This window comes from Podarcis erhardii, assembly GCF_964252035.2.
Source record: "Podarcis erhardii genome assembly, chromosome: 15".
Classification (NCBI taxonomy): domain Eukaryota; kingdom Metazoa; phylum Chordata; class Lepidosauria; order Squamata; family Lacertidae; genus Podarcis; species Podarcis erhardii.
In genome coordinates this window covers 20,092,458-20,108,853 of record NC_138505.1, presented here as the reverse complement: position 1 = coordinate 20,108,853, position 16,396 = coordinate 20,092,458, and the positions used below count along the sequence as shown (strand labels likewise).

At 46.9% G+C, this 16,396-nt stretch overlaps 1 protein-coding gene across 2 annotated transcripts in view; it reads right to left on the bottom strand.

The window, feature by feature from the left end:
• Positions 1-529: 529 nt before the first annotated feature.
• The window catches only part of FBXO21 (F-box protein 21), a 36,871-nt gene continuing 21,004 nt past the window's right edge, over positions 530-16,396 (bottom strand). Inside the window, exons 11-13 of one of the 2 annotated variants that reach the window (XM_081841905.1) lie at positions 15,773-15,930; positions 13,606-13,762; positions 530-728 (exon numbers count right to left, since the gene is read on the bottom strand). In XM_081841905.1, the coding sequence (XP_081698031.1) occupies positions 713-728; positions 13,606-13,762; positions 15,773-15,930 (331 nt within the window). In that variant the 3' untranslated portion in view covers positions 530-712. Of the gene's footprint in view, positions 729-7,873; positions 13,763-15,772; positions 15,931-16,396 lie in introns of those variants that run through there. The other variant, XM_081841904.1, reaches the window with a different exon arrangement.

Genomic DNA, 16,396 nt, shown 5'->3' with positions numbered 1-16,396 from the left:
GGGAAAATGCTGACCTTATATCCCTTCCCAGCTCTTTCCACCAGGTGCTGTGAGTTACCAATTGGCCTCACCTGTGTGGCCGTGCCTTGCCTCTTCAGAAAAAACTTAGGAAGGCCCCAGTCTTGCAAAGTCCTATTGTTCACAGGGCCTGGCTCCTGCATGCACACCTGAGAACCTGGTACTGGGTCAGGTGTAGACATCAAAAAGACAGGGGGGAGGAGCCTCTGAACCTCTGAATGGTCCTGGACTACAACTCCCATCATCCATGGCCTTTGAGCTTTGCTGGCTGGGGCTGATGGGAGTCAGAGCCCAAGCACATTTGGAGGATCACCAGTTTCCCGCCCCTTGTCTAACTGTTGCTGTACAAGGAACGGGGAAGGGTGCTACCCGGAACTGGCAGAGCTGTGGTAGAGTCCCAGATGCCCCAGGGAATGCGAACAACGGAGATTTGGAGAATGCAAGGGTAGAGAGATTTAGGAAATTGGAAAGGCAGGGATCAAATAATACTTACCTCTCCTGAAAAGATGAGACAGAGTTGGCTCTCTGAGTTCTACAGTAACCTTCAGCTGCAAGGTTGTGACTGCATGCTGGGGTTCTAGCAGATGTTAGGCACAAGATCATTGGTGGCTCGTGTCCTTGGGTATCCATGATGGGTGAGCGTTCAGTAAAAGGCTCAGGTTATGATGGAGTGTCTCAAAGCAGACCACCCTACTCACCAGCTTTTTTTTCTTTTGATAAATAATTTTTATTTGACTTTAAGAAGATATAAACATATAACAAAAGCAATTAAAAAACCATATAAAGAGATTACTCTGGGACCCCACCCCATCCCCTCCATAGGTCCTAATGACAATGTTTACAACTGCATATCAGTTTGTTATCCAAATTTTATATCCAACTAAATCGTCCATATTTTTGGTTACTTTACAAGTGCGGTTAAAGTCCTAATATTTTCATCTGCTTACAATGGTCTCCTAAATACATTATTAATTTTACTCCCATTCCTTTTTGAAGTTCTTGTCCTCTTGGTTTCTGATTCTAATTTTGCCATTTCAGCATCGTCCATCAATTTGGTTTGCCATTCCTCCTTGGTTGGAATGGTTTCTTCCTTCCATCTCTACTCACCAGCTCTTAGGACCCTCCTAATGTGATGAAAAAGAAAACAGGAAGAGATTTGCTTGTGAAAGGAAGAAGCTTCCCTGACAGGGGTCCTGGCTCAACACAAGAAAAATAACATGCAAGGAGACGAGAGAGGAGGGAGGGAGAGCTGCTCCTACCAACTAACTGGGGCTGATGGGAATTGTAGCCCCAAGCCTCTGGAGGGCACCAGATTGGGGAAGGCCACCACGCACAGAAAGAATACCAAGGATTTGGTGCTGTTCGAATCACATGCTGCAAATGTTCCAGCAAAGGCTTCCAGGAAGCCTCTAATGCACATTTGGTCTGCTGAGCAACTTTCCCCTCTCTCTGCCCATCAACCAACGGTGCTGCTATTTGAACAGAGGCCAGGTTTGCCTGTGGCAAGAGCAAGGGACTGCAGCATCGATGCAGTCCTTGCACGGCAGTTAAGGGGAGAAAGGGAGAGCAAGGTTGCATAATTGAAGCATTCCTTATTTGATGGGATGCAGCTACAGGACAGGGTCATGTCCACATTCTTAACGCTGCCAGCACGAAAGAAAGCAAAATAAAATAATTTGTTCTGCCGTGTGGTTCCCCAATGTAAACAAGAACACTAGAAGCTGTTGTCAGACCATTGGTCTACCTTGCATAGCATTGTCTACAGTGGTGCAGGGTCAGTGAATTAGGGGGACTAGGCTAAATGTTCCCCTGGGTGTATGGAGAACGACTTGGCCTCTTGACTGCAGAAATAGACACACACAGCCTCCTTGATTTCAGAATGCTGCAAAGCACAGGCTGCTAAAGAGATCTCTACAGAGGGGAATATGAAGAACAGCTTTCCGGGACTGTCCAGTTAAAGATCAGCCCTAAGTGGAGAGTTGAAAGTCTGGGGCAAAGCCAAATCTCTCTCTCTTTCTCTCTGCTACGCTAAATCACTCCCTCTAATAGCAAACACAGGTGATGAGTGCCAACAGAACTCAAGCCAACAAGGGGGCTGCTTAAGAGGACGGACGTGATTGGTGTCTTCACAGAAAGCTGGCCGTTTTCAGAAGCAAAAAATAATAAAAAAAAATCAAACGAAGGGTTTGCTTCTCCCAGAGCAGTCCAAGGAAGGCTGAGGAGGCTTGGCAGCCACAGAATAATGACCTGTTGGAAAAGAAAAATCGAAAACAAGAGAGAAGGTAGTGGGATGTCCTGCTCATGGCTAACTCTGTGCCAAATTGAATAAAAAATTTGGGGGGGATAAGCCCTATCCACAAGATGCGGCACATGCACACCATTTGAATGGCAATGCCCACCAACTTTGGGTGGGGTGGTCCCCTCAAATATTTTATTGGGGAGTTGGCTCCTACAGGGGCCACATAGCCGCCCCAGTGTGCTGTGATCTGGCTAGCTGATGCGGTCTCAGTGAAGGATGCCATCCCGTTACTAGAGATGAAACAAGATTCTCAGTCCCGTCATCTTTTTGGTATGTCCTTCTCTTCAGGCCTGTGGATGGCCATCTGTCTGGGATTATTGTAAGGAAGCGATCATTTAGCATGGCATCTTCACTGTACTTTTTTAATCAAGCAAGCTTACCTAGACATAGAGAAGTGAGGTGTGTTTTATCTCTTTTAAGCTGCTGTTGATGTTCATCATCCTTTGAATATTTTTTAAAACCCATTTTTTAAAAAAGGGTTTCAATCAATAACTTTAATGGGTTTGTGTTATATATATATATAAAACACAATATATAATATTGCAAACAGTTTAGAGGTTTGCTTACAAACAAGGAGTACAGTGGTACCTCGGGTTAAGAACTTAATTCGTTCTGGAGGTCCGTTCTTAACCTGAAACTGTTCTTAACCTGAGGTACCACTTTAGCTAATGGGGCCTCCTGCTGTTGCCGCGCCGCTGAGGCATGATTTCTGTTCTCATCCTGAGGTAAAGTTCTTAACCCGAGGTACTATTTCTGGCTTAGCGGAGTCGGTAACCCGAAGCGTCTGTAATCTGAAGTGTCCGTAACCTGAGGTACCACTGTATATAAATTTTGTTAGTGAGATAAATAAATTCTGTTAAGCAGGCGGTTGAACTACATAGATGGCCTCCCAGGTCCCTTACAACCCTAGGGAAATCTAACCAAATGGGACCAGCTCCATGACATTTTTCATACTTTCCGAAACTAATGCACATCCGCAGTTGGAGGCAGTAACGCTTCTGAATACCAGTTGCTGAAAACCACAGGAAGAGAGAATGCTGCTGAGCTCAGGTCCAAGTTGCGAGCTTCCTACAAACATCTAAGTTGGCCACTGTGAGAACTACCATATTTTTCGCTCTATAAGACGCACCTTTTCCCCTCCAAAAATTAAGGGGAAACGTGTGTGCGTCTTATGGAGCGAATGCAGGCTCCTTAGCTTCAGCAATAACAACGCAAAGCCTCCGAAGCACAGTGGGAGCGCTCCCACTGCACTCCTTGGCTTCACGTTGCTTTTACTGAAGCCTGGAGAGTGAGAGGGGTCGGTGCACACCGACCCCTCTTGCTCTCCTGGCTTTGCTTCGCTGGAGAGGCGCTGCGCAGCTTTCCCTCTTTGCGCAGCGGCCCTTCAGCGAAACAGGAGGAGAAATGGAAGGGGCTCTCCTGCCACTTCGCTGAAGGGGCGCTGCGCAGAGAGGGAGAGAATTTTTTTTCTTGTTCCCTCCCTCTAAAACAAGGTGTGTCCTATGGTCGGGTGCGTCTGATAGAGCGAAAAATACGGTAGATGGGGCATTGGCCTGATCCAGCAGGCTCTTTTTATGCTCTTACTCTGAGCTGTTTGGAGGAAGGAACCAAAACAAGGAATAAACTAATATGAAATTTGGGAAGAGCTGATAGGAGACGAATCAAATGGCTTCAGGAGCCAGACAGGGAGCGCAGACGAGAGGCTGCCCTCGCTAACCTAATCAATGGCGCAATAATGCACGGCACACAACCAGGGGCTCAGAGGGCCATGAGATCCGATGACGGGCATACGTTGCGATCTGTTCCAATGTTTTCCTATAGTTCTGCGTGCATATCATCTCTCATGCCCAGCCCTCACATCTAAGCACATCATCTTCTAAAAGCTGCTTTGCTCATGTGGCAACATCCTCCTGACTAGCAAAGAGAAATTAATTATGCCGTCAAAACACAGAAATCTGCCTACTAAGGCACTCCTGCCTATCTCTGGTTCCGAACACCACCATAACAAGACAGGTTTCCTGGAAGATACAAGGCAGCATGTCTGAGGAATCTGCTTCCACGTCAGCTTGTCGAGGGGTGTTTTGACAGGGGAGAAGTGTGAAATTGCGCTTGCCTGCCTGTCAGGGCAGGCAAAGAGCTGTCAGTTTCTGTATCATCTGCAGGGTGCAGACACCCTCCCTTCCAGTGAATTTCTTATCTTATTGCTCCACACACTTGTGGCATGTTGACTTCCGCACGCTGTCGGGCTATTGGGCAGAGCATCCCCCTTCGCTGCCAAGCATGAGGGCAAAATTCTGCACGTACGAGGAGAGGGAAACTACCCCCCCCAGCAATTCCACTGGCGCCAAACCACAGTCCTGCCAGTTTATTTGTAGCAGAAGCAGACAAGGAAAACAGCAAGTACTTATTCCCCCTGCTTCAAGGTTTGGGGTCAGACTTGGATCAGGGAGACTGGAGTTCTACTCCCTAGGCTATGAAATCCGCTGGATGACCTTAGGCCAGACCACTGTCTCTCAACATAACCTACTTCACAGGGTTGTTGTGCGGATAAAATGGGAAGGGGGGGGGAACCAATGTATGCCACCACGAGCTCCTTGGAGGAAAGGTGGGGTATCTTCCTATAGACATAAAAATGTAAGGCTGTTGTCATGCTGCAGTTTGCTTGGCTGCCAGTAGGTGGCCACATCAAGTGCAGCATGGTGACAGGTCAGGCAAGTGAGCAAGCAGCACATGGGGCAGGCAGCAGGGTTTCGGGTGACCTGTGAGGGGATTCGGCGAGGGGCTGGGTGAGATGTAAAGGGTTTAGTCAAAGGGAGGGGAGGTTGGCCATGTGTGGGAGAAGGGAGGTTGGTAAAGTGTTTGGTTGGTAGCCAGGGTTGGTGAGCAGAGAAGGTACAGGTAAAGGGACCCCTGACCATTAGATCCAGTCGTGACCGACTCTGGGGTTGCGGCGCTCATCTCGCTTTATTGGCTGAGGGAGATGGCGTACAGCTTCTGGGTCATGTGGCCAGCATGACTAAGCTGCTTCTGGCGAACCAGAGCAGCGCACGGAAACGGCGTTTACCTTTCCGCTGGAGTGGTACCTATTTATCTACTTGCACTTTGACATGCTTTCAAACTGCTAGGTTGGCAGGAGCAGGAACCGAACAACGGGAGCTCACCCCGTCGTGGGGATTTGAACCGTTGACCTTTTGATCCGCAAGTCCTAGGCTCTGTGGTTTAACCCACAGCGCCACCGGCATCTGCAGAGTGAGAAGCCCCTAGTAAATACAATAAATACCTAAAATATAATAATAGTGTTTAGCAGATCTGAATACCTAACAAAGTCCATCTAGGGAAAGTTGGTGTGCTGTAGTGTAGAAAGAGTCAGACCCGGACGGGAAAGCTTATTTCAAATCTCTACTTGGCCATGAAGCTCCCGGGATCACCTTGACCCAGTCGTTTTGTCTCAAGTCTAACCGTCCTTGCAGGGTGTTTGCGATGATAAAAAGGGGGATTTGAAAACCACCAATGCCACCTCAAACTGGCTTGGGATGCATTTACACTAGGTTGGATTCAAGCTTCAGTAAGTTTAGAGCATTTGCTCTCCCCACTCCTGCCCCAAACACCTCGCTCAGCCGTGTTACAGTCAGCTGCAAAGACTTATCGCCATTGTCCTTTGGATTCTTCAAGGGGATTTGCTTTTCATTCCCATGTGCCTCGTTGATGTGCTGGGTCTCATTCTTCCAAACGCAGGACTGGGAAGCAAAAGCTCTGCCCTTCTCATCCTCCAGGGAGTCCCGCAATGATCATGCTGCCCCAGAGGGCTTAGTGGGTCGTGTACCAGGGTGCTGTAGTTTAAGGTTGCCAACCTGCTGTTCCTCTCAGAGCTACAAATTTGAGAGTGGTTTAATCAAGCCCTCTTCCCAGGAAACCTTTAAGAATTGTAGCTCTGTGAGGGGAGTGAGAGAGGCGTCTTTTAACAACTCTGAGCACCAGTAACAAACTGCAGTTTCCATAATTCTTTAGGGGAAGCCATGCCTGTTTAAATTGAAATGATAGTGCTGTAAATTTACAGTGCAGATGTGGTGTGTGTGTGTGTGTGTGTGTGAGAGAGAGAGAGAGAGAGAGAGAGAGAGAGAGAGAAAGAAATTCAGCATCTATACAGCTCGCCTTGGTTTCCAGGGGCCTAGCAGACAGAGACCATACCAGTTAGCAACTTTTTGAAAATGACTGATGTTGGGAAAGATGGAGGGCACAAGAAGGGGATGACAGAGGACAAGATGGTTGGATAGTGTTCTCGAAGCTACTAACATGAGTTTGACCAAACTGAAGGAGGCAGTGGAAGACAGAAGTGCCTGGCGTGCTCTGGTCCATGGGGTCACGAAGAGTCGGACACGACTAAACGACTAAACAACAACAACAAGCGTTTGAAAACAGAGAGGTAAAAAAACAAGCCACCATTTTGTACACTTTGAAAAGGGTTCGTCAAAGTACAGCGGCCTGAACCCTTAACGTCCTTGCAATCCCCTACAATTTGCCTGACCCAAGTTGGGCTTTAAAAAAAGTAGTAGTTGTTGTTTTAAAGCAGCCTCGTAATTGTCAGTCTGCAGCACTCTTGCCAGCCAAGCATATTGTACTCTAACCCAGACAGTAACAATTAGGCAAAGCCATTATTTTTACGAGCAAATGTGGTCAGACACTGGGTGATGCATCATCCCTGGTTACCCGCAGTTCCTATGGACCGTTTCTGCTTATGTACATTCCGATGTTTTGCAGGTGAGAGACAAGAACACGTACAGAAACACCTTTATTCCTACACCAGTTGTCATTTCATGTGTTTGTGAAGAGCGGATGGCACAATGATTATTCCAACATCTGGCATTCAAAGGAATATTGCCTCTGCCACTACACACACATAGTGTGTACACAACCGTCATGGCTGGTGGCCATTGATAGAATTTTTGCTGCAAAAGGCTAACATGGCTACTTCTGGTGGAAATTACTGGAATGTATGTTCTTCTTGTTCTCTTATTCTATATGTTAGGTCCGCAAGCTGCACATATTCCATCAGTTTAAGTTGCCATTCTTTAGTTGGGACTTCGCTCGTTTTCCATTTTTGGGCTAACAAAACACAGGCTGCAGTAGTGGCATACAAAAAAACCAGCAAGCTTTTCTGACACTTGGGAATTTCCATCTGAATTATCCCCAACAAAAAGGACTCTGGGTTTTTAAACTTTTTTTTCAATTCATTATGGAAAATGTTTATTGAATATATGGGGGGGGGGAAATGTGAACACTTGAAAACGTTGGCAGCATTAAGATAAATTCAGCAGTGTAAGCAAGTTTCGATGAATGTAATAATAAAATATTGAATGGTTTAGTTTATATAAAATATGCAGGGATTTATGATATGCAAAATGAACCATGGAAAGAGAAGGGAAGTCATTTATATTTTAAGGTTGTTTAAACGAATACTCTAAATTGTAAAACAGGATTTAAAAATAAATAAATTGAGAGAGAGAATGAAATTACTGGAATGTAGGAAGTTTTAATACAGAAGACCAAGAGTCAATATTTAAAGCAGTAGTTACTTTTATTGGGATTTCTTCCCCAACCATATAGTCTAGGAACAAACTCCCAACTCCCTCAACCCCTCCAGGGAAAAAAAAACCCCCAACACCCACCCTGAAGCATTTCATGAAAAATAAGTTTTGGAAAATCCACCAGCAGTCAAAATAACATATTGCCAGTTCACCACAGAGTGTTCCCATCATTCACAAGTTGGATGCAAAAAAGAAAAAGAAAAAAGTCCACAGCCTCAATCCAGCGACCCTCCATGCAAAGAGCTTATGCACCTATCAGTACAAAGAGTTCATGCAAGGAAGCAACGCATCCTGCCGCTCTAGGATGAACGACCGTTTTTACCAGTTGACCTTAACCATTAAGTTACACAAGGTTCTCTGCTCAGGTTCAATCATCCAAAGGAAGGAGCGACATTCAACAAAAACTGTCCTAGTCAACACTCAGTGGAGATGCCCCCCCCCCCGATGCTTCTAGACTTCCATCTGCGCCAGCCAAAATGGCCAACAGTCAGGAATGATTGGAAACGACCATTGACTTCTGGCTCTCCATCTAGAGAGGCTCTTCAAATTTGCCATGGAGCCCTCCTACTCTCCAGAGAATTCTGGGATATGTTCTCAGTCAAACACTTGTGGCCACCCAACAGTGGCGGCCATCTTTGTTTGCTTATGCACCTGCTCTGATAACGCAAGGAGGTGCAGGTCAGCGGTGTGTTGGTGTGATTCTTCTCGCTCTCTCTGTTGTCCATTGCTTTGGCCACTTTCCTTTGAGCCCGAATCTCTTCTGGTATTGGAGCTTGGGGTTGGGGGAGGTAGGAAGAATTTGGGCTAAAGTGTGCATGTGCTTTGGACTGAATGAAAAACGGAAACTATGTTCAGTCAGAAGCAGTATATGTCTCTGAGAATCAGTTGCTGGGGATCATACGGGAGAGTGATGGTGCTCTTGGAACCTGCCTGATGGCTTACCCATGGCATCTGGTTGACTACAATGAGAAATGGATGCTAGATGAGAAGTCCACATGGGTGGACTTCAACTCCCACCACCTGTGACCATTAGGCTAAGGTGGTTGTGGGTGATGGGAGCTGTGGTCCACCCACATCTAGAAGACCTAGAGGAGCCCTTGGCTTGATCGAGCAAGGCTAGTCTTATATCTTCATGCTTGATCTGACCCAGCAGGAATACCCTCAAGTCCTTAAAATCCTGGGCATCAAACGTGGTGACATATGCTTCTGAGCAGAGGCCACAACAATCACTTAACTGCCCTACTTTCAAGTCTCATAATTATTCCTAAGTTTGGAAAGTACGTGGGCCAGTTGTACAGAGATGTCTCTGCTTGGCCACAGTTCTCACACAAATTTGGGGCGTGACTTGCTCTTGCTCTCAATCTGTTTTCAATACCAGGCCTCAGACCCAGACTAGGAAACTGTTAATAAAGAAGGTAGCCCCCTCTGGGAATGTGTAAAGTGCATTTCTTTTTCCCGCTGGGAGAACCACAGGCAGTTCCAAACCAGCAGAGATAATGGAGAGGCTTAGATGTAGGGGTTATGGGGAAGGCTTTTCAGCCTGGGGGGCCATATGATAGTGGGTGGCGAAAAGTAGGTGCAGCAACAGCTGCGACTTTTCCCCCTTACCAAGGACCACAATCCAGCTACAAAAAAGTCACAAATCTCCACTCCCTGCCCCTCCCCCCATCTCTCCAGTGAGACAAACGAGAGGCATCACCACAGTTCAGTAACTATCCCAGCCAGGCAGAAGCACTCAAGGAATTCAGCCTGGGTAGCTCAATTGGTTAGAGCATGGTGCTGCTAACGCCAAGGTTGCAGGTTCGATCCCCAGATGGAACAGCTGCATATTCTTGCATTGCAAGGAGTTGGACTAGATGATCCCCAGGGTCCCTTCCAGCTCTACAATTCTATGAAGTCATGGAACAGGATATGTGGCCTGGGGAAAATCTTGCAGACAGGACAGAAAGGGCTGGAAAGGAGTATTTGGCCTGCGAGCTGGTCAAAAAGCTGTGTGTGTGTGTGTGTGTGTGTGTGTGTGTGTGTATAATTTCCCCAGGCAGGCTTGAAGCCAAGAACCTCTTTTAAAAATAACCTATTGTGCATAAATTAAAACAAAACTAGTGCATGGAGAGCCAGCAATATAGCAGTCACTTTGAACACACACAATTCACTATGACAGGGCGGCTGATGCAGTTCCACAGAATGATAAATCACAGCAGCAAAGGGACTTTCATTCGTATATCTACCACAGGCCCAGAATCCACCCTGTTTAAAAATATAGAAATGCCCAAGCAAAGACTCTCATTTATATTAATCCCCCTCTGTGGTCCTGCCATTGACTACTAGTAGAATAAAGTATAGCTATGGACTAACAGTCTAGAAGACAAGATAGATATAAACACAGTTATTATAACCTGAAGAAGTGAACATTTTGTTTCAGAGATGCTATCAAGAGCAAAGGGGAAGGGCAGATAAGAAGACCCCCCCCAACCCCTCCATGTTTGAAACTCTCCTCTAAAAATCTCATTTTTGTGAGCAAAACTGCATGTTGTAGATTAGCTGTACAAAGTATTCTTTTTTAATATCATTATACTGTTTCGAGTTATTTATTTATTTATTTATTTATATATATAGCACCTTGCATATAAAGGACAAGTTCTAAGTGGTTTACAAACAAACCAAAATCTGAGAGCACCTTGGGAGGAAGTACCACAGGTCAAGTATCTGACTACTAAAAACACAGAAAAGGGAACTAAAGGAGCTTTTGGATCAAGGTCACATGCCTAGTGTTGATGCAGGGCCCAAGACTCAGTGGCAGGAATCCTGCCACGCTTTTAAAAGCAGCAGTCTTCAGTCTTTTACCCAAGCATGCATTTGGGGACCTACTTTTTCATTCATTTATTTTTTTAAACCATATTCAGTGTATGGTGGTAGTGCTTGCTGCTGCAGCCCACCTTGGTACAGGGTCCTGACCTGCCAGCTTTAAAGATGAATGCTTTAAAAAGGAGCCAGCTGCACGCGGAGGAGGTTGAGGCAGACACATTGTTCCCTAGTTGCAGAGGAGGAGGAGCAGCAGCAGCAGCTTTCCCCAAAAGAGAGGGAGAAATTCAGTGTATTGCTAAAGTTCTTACCCCTGAAATGATGAATCGGGATTCATGTCATACTGAGAACTGTAGGGCAGGGTGCGGGGAGCCTCCGGCCCCACAGACGCTGCTGAATTAGAACTCCCTTCGTCCCTATATATGTAAAAAAGCCCAAAGCATTTACGTTAGGGATGATAGGGGCAGAAATCCCCTCTCAAAAATCATGTTGGAAGTTGTTTATGTCGGTAACAGCAGCAGCAGCTAGGATTCTACAGGCGCAGAAATGGATGGAAGGAGAAATTCCAACCAAAGAAGAATGGGTAAGTTAATGGATTGTGCACGACTGGCAAAATTAACAGCAAAATCAAGACAATCTAATGATGAGTGTTTTATGGAAGAATGGATGGTCTTTTCGGACTATTTAAATAAATATTATAGCATGATGAACTCGAGAGCAGGATTTGAGCTACGAGCGGCAGAAGTAATTAGATTATAATATTGAGGTTATGATTTGATGGAAGACAGGGTGCAGCAGCAGGAGAGAAACGAGAACTCGCATGGAAAATGGGGTGGGAAGTTGGTAAAAATGAGAAGGAAGACGAAATTCTGTATGTTGAAACTTAGTAAAACGTAACGGGGGGAAAGAACTCGCTTCATCCCCAGTGAACGCAGAAGGCTTGGGATGATGGGAATTGTAGTTCTGCAACGTCTGGAAGGCCAGAGGTCCCTCACACCTGCTATGCAGGATTTTGTCTCTCCAGTTCTGATTCCATTTACTACAAGTGCTTTCAAGGTTTTTTTTGGCTCTCTTGGACTAGCCCTCTAAACTGCTTCAAGTTGTCCCCAGCCGATAACGTAAAAGAGGGGTGAGGAACCTGTGGACCTCCATGTGTTGTTGGATTCCAGCTCCCATCAGCCCCAACCAGCATGGGGATGATGGGAAATGTAGCCCAAGAACAGAGGGCCACAGATTGCCCACCCCTGAGAGAATTTCACAAGGATATACGCTGGTTAAAATATTACTAGAAATACCGCATGCACTACAAAGAGTTCTCCTGAAAGGAATGATTTCTCTGCTACTAACATTCAAAACTACATATTGTTTTACCCCTCGCAACGTGATAATTATAGTTTACCTGAAGCCTTCCCAAGCCAGCAATCTGGTAAATATCGACTGCCCTTTGCTTAGAAAGACACCCATTTTAAAATAACATGTTTCCCACCTCTTCGCGGTGCATGTTTACAGTGTTTAACGAAATACAAAGGTGCACAATCAGCTGTTTCCCCCCAGCCTGCTTAGGTACCCTTCTGGTTGCTGGGCTGCAAATCAAGTAACTAAGATTTCGTGGACGTTCCCTGATTAATAGGACTTCCCGTTTTCCTCCAAATGGAGCTTGGTTTGGACCATGGTCACTAACATTGTGCCCACCGGTACCTCATACAGCACTCACAAAAGGCCCCAGTAAACATCCCCTCAAAAATTCACAACACAGTAGGGACTCTGTGCTCTTCCTGCTCCGATTCTGTTTGCTTAGTCTTTCCTACATTCAACACCCTCCCCTGCTTTAAACACGTCGTAATGTCATTGGATGCCAGGACTGGACCACCTGCCCTCCCATCCATTCTGAGCAGCCATTTTGGGGGGCGGCAGCCATTTTCTTTCACGCTACACACCCACACCCGTGGCAGCCATTTTGTGACTGGTGCCCATGGCATCATCTCAAAATTCCCACTGGTTCCAAAAGGTTGGCAGCCCTTGACTACACAAACACACACACACACACACACACACACACACACACACACACAGCCCAGGAGATTTGTCTTGACAAAGGTGAGATTTTCACAGCACAGCATGGATACTCCTCTTTAGGCACAGGGAAATATCACAGCAACATGAGCAGCTCCTTCCAAGACTGGTGCAGAGCAAGAGGAGTGCGGTGTGTGTGTGTGTGTGTGTGTGTGTGTGTGTGTTTGTGTTTGTGTGTGTGTGTGTGTTTGTGTGTGTAATGGAATCTGTGAAGCCTGGAGAAAAAAGCTAGCATGAGCGATAGTTTGGAGCAGTGGGAGGAGATCAGCTCAGTGCAAGATCTTTGGACAAAGAAGTTTCAATATAATTCCCAAGATTTTGGCACAGGGCTGCATGGAATTGAAGGTGGGCAACGAGGTCTGTGAAAGCCGTGTTCTTTCCAGGGTATGCACATAACTCAAGACCTTCATTGCACCGCAAATGTGGAGGACTAACCCTATCCGTAAGGTGCCAACGTTTCCAGTCTCAGGGCCACCCCAAACACTCCCCCAAGTCTTTGGTGGGGAAACAAAGAGCTTTCGAGGTCCAAGAGCGGTAAGGAGGACCATGTACTTCGTACACAGAAGTCATTTCCGACAAATAGCATCTGCACACCTCAGCAGCTCAGGTGTCCTGCAGTATTTCACTAGTATTGGCACGGCTTTAGCTGGGTGGTTAAAGAACAAAAAACTTCACCCCTAGTTATCAAGCAAAATGTGATCCCTAGTTAAGCCGGAGAACTGTCAAGAACGGTTCCCCTTGACGCAGCTCTCGCTGCTGCCGCCACCGCACAAAAGCCATCTTTCACACCAGCAAAGACAGACAGAAGTTCATTCCTTGTTCCCGTACGTTTTCTGGACATCCGCAAGCGTCAGCCTCAGGTCCTCGGGGTACCGGAACTCCAGCTCAGCGTTTGCTAGATAGTGTGTGCCGGCAAACTCTGCGAAGTAGCGGCCAATGTCCGGGTGAGGGATTTCTCGGGGCTCCATGTTGTACTCCAGGTTCTCTGCAAGAGGAAGAAACAAAGGGAAGGTAACCGTTTCCGCAAGCTTGACAAAAAGAACCGTGGGGGTGCCTGGTGCCCGTTTGGGACTGGCGGGGCAAAAAGCGGGGAGGCTGTGGGGCTCTGCAGTGCGGGAAGGCAAGGCCACACTGGTGGGTCAAGGTTCAGGCAGTAAACAAGGCAAGGCTCTGGGGAACACAGAGCTCCGAAGTTACTCTAGCAAGGAACAGGCTAAAACAGATATTTATGTGGCAGCAGCACCAGGTGCAGCTCGATTATTACCATCTGCAAGGAGCTGCTGCTCTACTTGAAAGGCCCAGCCTGCCCCTGGAACCTCCTATTGCGATGGAGCGCGGGGGTGGGTTTCCTCCAGTCCTCCTGCACTGGAGTCCTCTGAGGCAGAGGATGGCAGTGCCACCTTCTCAGGCCAGGGGGGTACTAGCCGCCCCAGGTCTCTCTGAACTCATTTCTGAAGCTGGGCCTGCACACCCATTGCCTTTTGCTTCAGAGTCTCTGCCTCATCCCTGGAAGATGACTGCAGGGTCATGACACCAGGCAACAACAGGCAGAGTCAGGGGCAAAGGCAGGCCGGGCCAACTAATTCCACTTCCGTCCCTGTCTTCCTCTCTGACAAGTTCTAGAAGGGCAACCCCGGGCTAGGGAGGAGGAAGCTGGCAGGCAGGATTTCTCCCTGGACTTCCTGTAAGCAAGAAGGCAGGCAGGTGGGGTCTGGCTGTGGGCAGGCCGAGATCAGAAGGGCGGAATCCTGCATGCCCTAACAGACCAGCCTCCCCTGAAGAAGTGGCTCGTATCTGCTGTTATTCGGGGACTCTGTTGCCATTCAGAGCGGAGAATACTCGGGGGGGGGGGGGAACAGTGTCAGTGCTGGGAATATGCCCCTCTTGGTAATTTGGCTGTATGAGTCTGCAAAAAGCCAATCCCTATAGCAGCCATAGGCAAACTCCGGCCCTCCAGATGTTTGGGACTACAATTCCCATCATCCCTAGCGAACAGGACCAGTGGTCAGGGATGATGTAGTTGGGAATTGTAGTCCCAAACGTCTGGAGGGCTGGAGATTGCCTATGCCTGCCCTATAGGGATTGGACCTGCAGTTGCCACCAGAGGCCCTTCCTTCATGTGTTTTCTCTGAGGGAGGTGTGGAGGGTGGCAATGAGGCAATGACTCCCTGTTTGTGTTGAACGCTCTCCCCAAGGAAACACTTGTCGTCGTAAGAACACAAGAAAAACCCGCTGGATCAGGACCATCTGGCCTCAGGCCCTGTGGGCAGATGCTGAAAGCGGAGATGGGGAACCTGTGGCTCTGCAGACATTGCTGGACTACAACTCCCATAATCCCAAGCCACTGGCTCTTCTGACTGGGTCTGATGGGAGTTGCCTTGAGAAGATGAAGAGAGGCAGTCAGAGAGAAAGAGATGGTTTCTTTTTAAATACCAGTTCATCTACAATTATACATCTTGAACTAATGGAGATACATACCCATCACCCAGGCAATACTAGTGTTTAAAGAACCAGCTAGGTGCCTATCATCTGTGCACTTCTGAGTGTGAAGTTCGAGACTCAGAATAAGAAAAAATATGGCAGGTTGCATATTTAAGAAAAACCCTTCCAAACACCCATTTGTATTGTGGTACAGAGCACCCTCTAGTGGAAGATCCCATCTTTTCAATTACTACTTGCATAGCATTTTTGATCTGCAGACGCTACGTCCTTTTACAATTCTTACCTTATTTATACTCATGAGACAGACAATGAGCATTATCCCATATTACTTTTCACCTGCATGCTTATTTTTATTCTTTAATATTTCTATTCTGCCTTTCACAGGCTTAAGGTGCCATTTAGCTCCTAGCTTTCATATCTCAGTTTCTAACACCAGCCTGCACCCCGGATTTGCACAGCTTCATTGGCATATGTTAAAGACCTGGGGTTTCTTTCCACATCAGAAGCGGCTGAATCCATTTCCCCCAAAGGAGAATATCCCAGTGATGCTTACCTTGGGCTGCGTATCGGCACGATCCGTCCTCCACCAATACGTTGTAGAAGGGCTGCTGGGAACCATGCGGCAAACTATGAACGTTCATGTTCCGGATCCATTCGTTCCCCATCATGCATGCCGGGTCCCAGCCGTAGATGACACAGTTATAGCCATATCTAAATTGAAAAATGGTGGGGAAAGGCGCACAACTCAATTGACAGTCAAATCGGAGGCAATATAGCACATACGCATTGGGGTGCCTGGGTGGAATCAAGAGGTTCTGCGCAGCCAGAACCCTTTGGGTCCATATCCTCCTATACATTTCTCTGATTCTATGGCTGTAACTGTTGACAATTGCAAAACACCCCTAGGAAAATAAAAGACTGGTATCCTATTGGAAAAAAGGGTTCTTGTCCCCCCCTTCATTACAGCCATAATTTCACATGACAACATCACAAAGGAGAGTATCCAAGCCTCGTATATGGAAGGAGTAGAAGGTCTACTCTAAGTAGAATGATCTACTTAAACCATCCCCCCCCCCGCAAAAAAGGAGCAAAACATCGATAATTTCAACTGGATCACAACTTTTCCACAAAGGATTTTGCACAGTGTTATGGTAATCAATAACCATCATCACGTTAT